General features: G+C 40.5%; 1 protein-coding gene across 3 annotated transcripts in view; it reads right to left on the bottom strand.

The window, feature by feature from the left end:
- LOC116392765 (neuronal acetylcholine receptor subunit alpha-7-like) overlaps positions 1-10129 on the bottom strand; it is a 25837-nt gene that overhangs the window by 7872 nt on the left and 7836 nt on the right. For all 3 annotated transcript variants that reach the window (XM_031864495.1, XM_031864496.1, XM_031864497.1), the window contains 4 exons: positions 8322-8366; positions 4764-4873; positions 995-1074; positions 418-585 (listed from right to left, as the gene is read on the bottom strand). In XM_031864495.1, coding sequence (XP_031720355.1) covers positions 418-585; positions 995-1074; positions 4764-4873; positions 8322-8366 — 403 coding nt within the window. The remainder of the gene's footprint in view (positions 1-417; positions 586-994; positions 1075-4763; positions 4874-8321; positions 8367-10129) is intronic.

Genomic DNA, 10129 nt, shown 5'->3' with positions numbered 1-10129 from the left:
TGTGTGTGTGTGTGTGTGTGTGTGTGTGTGTGTGTGTGTGTGTGTGTATTCTGTTGGTCTCTGATTAACACCTCAACTTGAGTTTGAGATGATGTGAGTTCTAGAGAAAAAAACCAACAAAACAGGAAATGAGAGGAGAAGAAAGCGATACAAAGAGAAGGAACCGCTTTGTTATCAACAGAGACAAACACACTGAGAGGTAGTGTGGACAGAGTTAGAGAAACTCAAAAAATAATAATAATAACGGACATAATTGGAAAAACTTGAGCTGCAGAAAATATAGGAAAATCCTGGTTTTATAAAGCTGTAATGTTCAAGGAATAGTTTCAAACTTAAAGAAGCGTATTTGCTCTCTTGCAGAAATATACGAATGCACCTGAATGTGTCTTAGTGTGCCCGTCTATTTTTTCTTCTTACCAACAAGATCCCACTCCCCGTTGGGTATGTAGGTGGAGATGTCCACGTCCATCATCTGGAGGTCCAGCAGCCAGCCGTTGTGTGTCCAGGAGCCGAACTTCAGGTCACACTTCTGCACATCGAATGGGAACCAGCGTACATCGATGTAGCAGGTGCTCTTCAGGATGCCTTGAGAGATTATTATTATTACATTAAGTTACTGTCTGCACTTTGCTCAATTTGTTTCAAATCTAATTGATGCATCGCAAAGCAATACATCACATCGCTGTAAACAAACTTATAAAAGTGTAATTTTTGGTGTTTTTGTAAGAAAAATACACGGGGTCAAATCATACCTTCATCTTTATCAATATATTTTCAGTCACTAAAAAAATCATTATTTTAAAGGATTAATTGAACTGAAACATTTTAACTATAATTAATTCATAATTAACATTAAAGTAATCTGAGTAATCAGAATGCTTTGCTGATATAATAATCTATGGTTAAAATAGTTTGAACGTGTTTAGAAGTATAGCTCACACATCATTATCTTTACATAATGGAAAAGCAATAAAGTTTGCATGAAATATCTCACCTGGTGGGATGTACTGGCAGGATCCTGAAGCATTTACGAGCACGTTTGTATGGAACGTAGCATCAAACCTCTCATCAGCACTGCAGGGAGAGAACATGGATCATGTAAAAAAAGCACCAGAACAAGGTAGATGGGAAGACTTCTATGAAAAAGAGGAGAAAGAGGAGTAGACGGGCCAGAGGTTACGAAGTTAAGAACCAAAGCAAAGATGAAAAAAAAACAATAAACCTCAAGTGAAATGAAGGCGACAGAGACGGGCAGAGACGGGGGATTAGTGGAGATCCAGACAGACAACTTGACTTATTAACTTGAACAAACATGGTTGTCTGCCATGTCCTTCAAACAGATGATGGACACCCAAAAACCAAAGTACAGACATCATAATCACAACATTATACAAAAACACCGCTGGAATATTACAACATTAATCTTTTTTCTTTAAGTCAAACCGAAGGATCTACAGATCTCTACATATCTGATAACATAAACAACATAAAGTGTCCTTCTGCATTCATTGCAAGACTTCCAGAACTGCCATTCATGGAACCTCCAAAGCAATTCATTTAGCTCAAAGTCTAAACTCACAGCAGTGAAGAGAAACAACAAAAGCAAATCCGTGGGAGAAGTGTAATAACCTGCTTAACACACTTACAAAATGAATATCATTTTGTAAGTGTGTTGCTCCATAAAAAAAGCCCTAAAAAAGATTTGAGTACAGAATACAGTGCTTCAATATACACCGGCTCAATGAACATGTCAGTTGAGAGTGGTCAGTGACACAATAAGAAAAGACTACATAAATACAGGGTGTATTTATGTTCAAATGAAGTTATGGCATTTTAGTAAAAAAGTGTTCAGTGACGATACAAGATGCACTTTCTTTGTATTTGTTATTAAGTGCATGTCAGCTCAGTATCTCAGTATCTCCTGAGTGATTATGTGCAATGCAAATACCTTTTGAAGTAGTTTTGATGTCATTTGTCCGCTGAGTTATCAATATGTTATGTACATGTGAGACTATCGGGTGGTACACAGCACAACAGCACAAGTTGTATTTTCAGCTCTATTTTTACATGTTCATGAAAAAAGAAAGATTATTGCAATATATTGCAATGTGTATCATTTCATATCTCAATATATCGCGATCTATCGTATTCTGACACGTGTATCGCGATACGTATCGTATCGTGAGGTGCTTGCCAATACACAGCCCTACTGTACATCAGTTCTGTACCCGACTGTTCCCATGCAACCCGCTAGACAGAGCCACACATTGAGAGTCCCTGCTGTAACAAAGGAACAGATATTGCTTCTTTATTTAGTTTAACGTGTGACGTACTGAGACAAACCGCGCAGTGGGCAGAGTCAGTCTGCCCCTTCCCTGCCCCATGGTGGGAACGCGTGTGCGGTAAGACATATAGGCTAAAGGCCTCTTTAAAGGCCGAGTCTTTGATTCAAAATGAGTGACTAACTCCTCAGGGTCCGCAAGATGTGCCTTTGCATACAAAGTGGACACTTTGTATGCAAAGGCACATCTTTTTACATCTGTTCCAAACAGCCACACTTGAAGGTAAGACAGACCTCGCTGGCGAGACAGTGAGTCATACAAACAGAAATAAGGGGATACGCTGTTGGACAGTTTCTGCTCAAGATCGTTCATGTTATTGCACAAAGTAATGGACTTTCACACCTTCACACACAGATGGTCGACTAGCTTTGGAAACCTTCTCCCACCAAACCTTTCCAATGGGAATTGGGCGTCTGTCCGACAATTTATATAACTTTCCGTAAACTACAAGTCGACAGTCACACTGCGTGAGTAATGAGTTGTGTGGAAATGACGAAGAAGCCGGGGTTTGAACCTCTCTGCTCTTCTATTTCTTGACAAAACTATTTTAATCACTTTTCATGTGAACAACCAAAAGCAACGAATGGTTTCATGGTGTTCAGCTGTTATCCAAACAATATCACATCTCAGCAGGCAGAAATTACTGGACAAGTTTTCCTGGTTCTTTTAAAAGTGCTCTCACGGTTCTGGTTCTTTTCTGAAGTCTTGCTGCTGATGGCCTAATCTACAGATGGAGATCAGTAAAATGTAATCTTATCTCATAGTTTTAATCTCTCTTCCTGCTCTCTTGCTTCATTAAAACAGAGATGAATGACTGTAATCATGATTTATGATGCATGCATAAGGAATGTCAGTTTCAATCTGTGTCTGTTTCAGGACGATATCGTCGTTATCGTTAGCGATCGCTGATCCCCACTGTGAGCTGCCTAATGCTCCGTAACATCCTTGTTAGATAGCCAAACCTTTCCCTACTCTCTTTCTGTCACGCATACACTTACATGGGGAAAACCGTCACTGCATTTTATTTAATGTCTTTGTTCCAGAATAAAAAACGGGATCTTCTCGAGCCAAACAAGTTCAAAACACAGAACTGTCGTACAAGGTAAGCATGTTTTATTCTACTTCATTAGTTTGACAGGCCTTACGCCTATTGTCCATTTGGACACTGCGTTCCATTATTACTTCCCATAGTTTTGATTAAAGGACTTAGATCACTGATACGAGACAAAGTCAGGTGATTCCATTGGATGAACCACACAGGGGTGCATTGTTTTTATCCCAGTAAGTCACAGCTGTTTAAATGTTCTGGATGACATTTGTTTACCACGTAGGCCGCCGTCTGTGAATAATGTCAGCAGGCGGCTCGTTTTTGAGGACAGAATTGGACATATTCTTTTAATATGCACAAAAGCATCTACACAAAATACACTGGCCAATCAGCAATCAGCTCAGTGGCAAACTGGAGAGATGCTTGAATTGTTCCGAGCAGGTATCGACCACGTTGAGACATCATGTATTTTGCCATAAATGAAAGTCCCATTCTTTGACAAAAGTATGAAACGTGCAGAGCTCAGCCAGATGCATGTTTCCAATTAGAACTGTAGTTTAAATAAATAACTAAAATATTGGATAGAAATAAAGGTACATTACAGAAATCTCTGTTGACATGTGCAGCCGCCTGGCACAGTGTTCTCAGTCGTCTAACTCCCACAGCCCATTGCAGGCAACAGATGCAAAGCCCCATGGGAGTTGTGGTTTACGTCCTCAGAGGGAATCGGCTCAATCACCTCATTAAACGAGGCTTTAACAAAGAGGGACATTTCATCTGGGGAGCAGGCTTCAGACAGTCTAGAGTATCCGTCGATGTAATATAGAAAACAAATTCATAAACGGAGGAAGAAGAGAGAAAGAGAGCGCAGTAAACAACGTATACAAATAAGAAGCATGCTAAATATAATGAAATGGCAAAAGCAGTGACCGATTAACCGCTGTGCTGATCACAGCAGCCACTGATAGAATTACTCTCTGTATCCCTTCCTGAATATCACAATACGTTAGAAAACAACCATTCTAATTCTAATGTAAGAGGAAAACTATTTTATATGCAACATGGTGCGATGATCAATCACTGTCAGTGTAAAGTAGAGAGATTCTGACAGCCTGTGGAGTAGAGATTCATTATGAAATCATTATATTAATACTAATGTGACATTAAAAAATATTTGATTTTATTTCCTGAACTGGCTAGCTTCAGATGTATAGAAGTAGTATTAAGTAGTATTTAACCAATAACACTTTAAAATCAACTCTCACATAACAGATGTATGAATGCAGCGATTGGGTAGCATTAGGTGGGAGGGAGGAATACAAAGCAAGGGTCATGAGATGAGACCCGGCGAGTAGTGTGTGAGGATACCTTACCTGTTGTAGAGCAGGATATCTGGGACCCATACCAGATTAGAAGGGAAGCGCAGGTTCTGAACCCCAGGGTAGCTCTCTTGATTCCATGAAAGGTAAACGTCCGTCCAATACTGACACAACAATAGAGTGAGACGGTGAGTGAAGGGCATCGTCACCAGCACACACAGATAAGTCAGCAAATGACACGACAGTTGAGAAATAAACAGATGTTGAACAAAAATGAAAAGAATGCCGAATTCAAGACTCATCTGTTTTTGGTTTGTATCCCAGACGGGAGAGCCAAGTTGTTGTTGTTTTTTAGTATAGTGTTGTTACGATGCCACGCAAACTGCATATATATATATCCTGTGCGTCACAGCATCTTTCCTTTTGCCAGGCTAATATTTCAGCAACTCTTACAGCTTGTCTGAGGCCTGGCACTGACCCCTGCACTCCATACTGAGCAAGGGGCTCACTGAGCCCAGCGTCGTAGCGTTTGAAGGCAAAGGGAGCGAGTGTGTGTTGCCTGCTTGCCTCTTTTCATGACTTTCAATCCATATCAAGATGATGTGTGAGATGTGGAATGGCACAAATATGAGCGTGTGTTTTTGCATTTAAGCACATTCGTATGTGTTTGTTACTGTTGTTTCTGTGTGTGTGTGTGTGTGTGTGTGTGTGTGTGTGTATAGCAAATGTATAAAACTCATATAGATGTAGTCACTCAGATGTTGTAGCCAATGGGCACATTCTCTATGGAGCAAACACAGTGTCATTGCTAATGTGTCCTCTGTCCACTGGGCACATCTGTTTGCACATACAAACGTGTGCATGTCTTTGTGCATGCATGCTCATATGCGTATGGATAGTGTGCAATGTGTATGTTTGTGTTTGCATGAATGTGCTCTTGGGATTGATAATGTGAGCATGTTTCCGTGCACATGCCGATGCATATGTGCCTCTGTCCATATAAGTGACTTTAAAACCAACAGCAATCCGTTACAGATGGTGTCTGACTTGAACAATTTCAAAGAGGTGCCATCCATCTGAAGTGGGCCTGCTGACACATGTCTCCACTCACGCAGCTAATGACTTAATCACTGCACTTGTCGTCTGTGGGCCTTGGCTGTTTGGTGCTACAGAGCCTTCCTTTCATGTTGTTCCCGTTGGCTTGGAATGCACAACTAACAGCCAACAGAACAACTTACAGCTCACCAACTCCGGAGTCTTTCAGGAACAGACAAGGAGGACGCTAGGCTACGTAAGGTAACGGCTTTCTAAGAATAGGTTTGGAGTTACATAACCGAAAGTTAAGAAAGCGTCACTAATTTGAAACAACTAGGTTCTCATTTAGAGATTGTGCAGTTCTTTGTCTGAATGCAAGATTTAGGATGAAAGGTCTTTATTTATCACTCTTCCAAGACAAGTTTACAGAATAGTTGAGCAGATAATTAAATATAGGACCGATTGCCTTTTCTTATTTGTAATGACCTTCTGTGCATCTTTTCAGTGCACATCATATCCTCCCAACACATCTGCTGCCAAAGCCTCCTTAGCCAGAGCAGTCAGTACACGGTTTCAGAGAGATGATATAGTGTGCATGTCATGTAAATATAAAATACATTTTATATTTACACACACAACATTTGCATTTAAGAGTGAATTCTGCTGATCTGTAGATTATTAAGATTCACAGCCACACGGCTCCTGGAAAGATACTGACACAATTTGAGCACCAAAAACACAATTCCATTTACCTTCATTATATTCGGATGCAGGCAGCGATATCTGAGATCAACATATTGAAATCTGGGTAGAACTATTTTTTGATAATTTGGGTGAACTGACCCTTTAAATGTCACTCTTCCAACAGCCATAAGAGCTGTCTATAGAGGAGAAGAGAAAAGTAACTTAAGCTCATGACAATTCCCACAGTTAAAAACACATAAAGCCTCTCCATCCGGAGGTGGGGCATTCAATGCCAGCATAAACCTGTAATCTTAAAATCCTCTTGGTTGAAGCGAAGGGGAACCTGACCCTTCTCCGCCTGTCTGAGCTTCTTAATGTACTTCTCAAGTCTCCTTCAAAATCTGCTGCATCTGCAAAGCCCCCCTAAGCCACCACACCAAAGTGGACGCTCATTAACGAGGTGGCTTCCTGAATAATTCATTCATTCATAACTTGTAAGCCAGTCAGCAACCAACTGAAACTGAATGAGTGTAGGCTGTGACATCCTTGAAGGGCTATTCTGACTCGGGCTGCTGTGATATGAGGCTGTTGTACCTTCTTGGCTGATCTGACATTTTCCTGAGCATTGTAATATTGCATATTTCCTGTTCCGTTAACTTCATTTCACCTTTCACCAATTTTAGAAACCTGAAAAATGAAACTTGTTATATGAGACAGACACAGAGCAGTGTGCTTGGAGTGGATCTTACTGTGCTTAAAGTAGTTAAATAACTACTTTCATAGTCCTTAACTTAACTTCATTTCACCTTTCCATAATGGGATAGCTGTGCTGTAGCTGAGCTAAGTGGCTTCGTTTCCACATGCCTAGATGGCAGTACTTGATGCTGCTAAACCTGCACAAATAAGAAAAACTAAAAAACATGCATTTCTCAAAGCTCCAGCAAAGTGTGAAAGGCAGCAGTAACTGTGCGTCTTAGTGCTCCTGAGCTACTGAGCGTGCATGGGGGTGTAGTAATAGCAATACTCTGCATTAAAGAGTTTGGAAGGTTGTGCCTTTCCAAAAACAAAAAGACAAAAGAAAACAATGTTGATGATGTACTGACTTCCTAGAACGTGGAGGCTCCGCCTCTTTTAAACTCTTTTAGCACGGTTTCATTTATTTGGCCATAAAGTGCAGAGAACTATTAAAAAGACCTTTCTCGTTTAAAAACGGGTCAACCAGAGACATCGCTGTGGACCAACTCGTGAAGCTAATGTGAGCTTAATTAGTTAGCCACTGCTAGAGAAGCAGCTGTGATCTCAGCTCATTCAATGTTTACCAGGAAGAGATGTCAATTAAATCATTTACATTTGGAGGAATCAATCTGCAATGTTATTTTTGGGCCGAACGGAACACTTAGGTGCATAACAACAGCAGCCAATATAATATATAAACACTTAATACATTGTCCTGAGATAATATCTTTCAAATGTGATATTTTCATCCTCATTTTCGTGCGACAGGATGATGGCCTGTTTATCATAAGAGAATAGATAATAGACCCACAACAGGTCATTTTTGACATAACCGAATGTTACTGCTTTTAACACATCATGACGTTTGACACATAAACTTAAGGATCTTGTAAAGTCTTTAGTCACATGAAGCCCTGGAGATTCACTCATATATACGATGTTCTTATTCATACATGTTTTTGTTGGTCACAGAAAACATCTTCACATTCACAGAAAAGGTTATTGGTTGCAGCTCTATGCCTTCAAATGCAGTTCGATGTGAACACCTTTTGAAAATGCATGAATAAACGTCAGAGGCCCGTAGGACACAAACAATCTCCAAAAATAAACCAAATGATAGCAGTGATCACACAAACAGTGCATGAAGAGCGGACGTACCAGCTGCAGCCAGGCGTTCGTGATCATCACCTGGTTCTTTTCATCCTGCAGGGGAAGGAGGGAAGAGATAAGAGAGTAATCAGCATGGAGGACACATTGCTGTGGACAGATAGTGAGGGAATTATTCTGCAACGTGAGAGGAAAAGTTAAATAAAAACTGCACGTCTGGTAAACACGAGGGAGGGTATGAGACAGATCGAGAATGAAGTCAAACTGCAGCTCAGACTCAGAGCTGACGTGCTCTCTGAATGACAATCACGCACTCAGCTTCTCCTCTTCTACGGCACTCTTGTGATGTAAGCTAGAAGAAGTCACAATTCATAGACAATAAGGAAAGAAACAAAAGAAATAAAATAGGACAAACAGCAATGTGCACAGGAAAGAGACATTGACATTGAGCAGAGGCTCTTCAACAAAGAGATGCGTTTACAGCATTTATATCTACGACGTGAAAACAAAACAATGAACAGACTCTTGCTCCAGCTGCATTTCATTATCCAGCGGTCAGTTCATGGTCAAATGACCGGAGAGAACATGAAGGGGAAACGTGGACGGAGGGACAGTAAAGAGGAGAGTGAGAGGAATCAAGAGAGAGAGAGAGAGAGTCAGAACAGACAGAGGTTGAGATCATGAGTCAGCAAAGAGAGAAAAACAAGTCAGGAGTAGAGCCACAAGGAAGAAGAGCAAAGAAGTTCAGTGTGAGATTGGACTTCTTCAGAGTCTGTTTAGCACAATCCTACATGACAGCGACAGGTGTTACTCCTTGTTGCACACTGAACGCTGTGCGTGTGACGGATTACCTCCCTCTCACTGCTCAACAGCATAATCTATCGTCTTTCTTCATGGATTATTCATTTTTCATCACTTCGGGGATTTATCTCGTTATCCTCTCCTCAGACCTGATCTAATGTATAGTTTTCTTTCTTTGCACACAGTTTCATATGAATCTTGCTCGTTGCAGTTTGCTTTTCTTCCCTCTCGGGACACAATTTTAGAAACCTGAAAAATGAAACTTGTTATGTGAGACAGACGCAGAGGATCTTGCTGCTTAAAGTAGTTAAATAATTACTTTCATAGTCCTTTACAGCGGAGCAATGCCTTCAACTTCATGGAAGTAACGTTAATGTTTCCAATTAGTTAATTAGTAAATGAGATAAAAATGTCAAAGCCACGAATATGCTGCTTTTGAAGGTGTTCCTGAATATATGTACAGTATTTTCAGGTTCTTGTACATGACTTCAGTATTTCCATTTCATGCTTTTTATAAACTTCTACTACATTTCAGTTTCAGATTTTACACGTGAGAATGTGAGATAAAATACACGTTTTTGTCTTGTAACCCACCACAAAAAAGTAAATGTCACATTTCACATGTCCATCAGTTGTTAGCAGTTCCACCAAAGAGTGATGCTATCGCTACCATCAGTGGAGCAGCATGAAACCCTTTGCAGGATGTGAATCACGCCGCCACATGCTTGCACATGCTTTGTCTCTCTCCCTGGAGTTTCTCTCCATGCTCCTCAGAGAAAGGGTTGGTGATGGGATGGATGAGTCAAACAAGCAGCAGGAGAACATGTTCATGCCCCGTGTGAAAGCAAGAGTCAACACGTTGAGTTATTTTAAGCTGTGTATGTAATTATGTTGGCACGTAACAAACACACACAAACCGTGATCTCTTCCTAAACCCAACCAAGTAGTTTGTTCAACAATTTTAACCACATTTTTTTTAAACTGCCACCGTCTGACAACGTTAAATAGAACGATGATTCATGTCATTCTGGGAGTTATTGGCCTCCTCCCTAACTCTC

This window comes from Anarrhichthys ocellatus, unplaced genomic scaffold (genome assembly GCF_004355925.1).
Source record: "Anarrhichthys ocellatus isolate YVR2014 unplaced genomic scaffold, GSC_Weel_1.0 scaffold31, whole genome shotgun sequence".
Classification (NCBI taxonomy): domain Eukaryota; kingdom Metazoa; phylum Chordata; class Actinopteri; order Perciformes; family Anarhichadidae; genus Anarrhichthys; species Anarrhichthys ocellatus.
The sequence above is the reverse complement of the archived record's forward strand: the minus strand, read 5'-3'. Positions and strand labels throughout refer to the sequence as shown.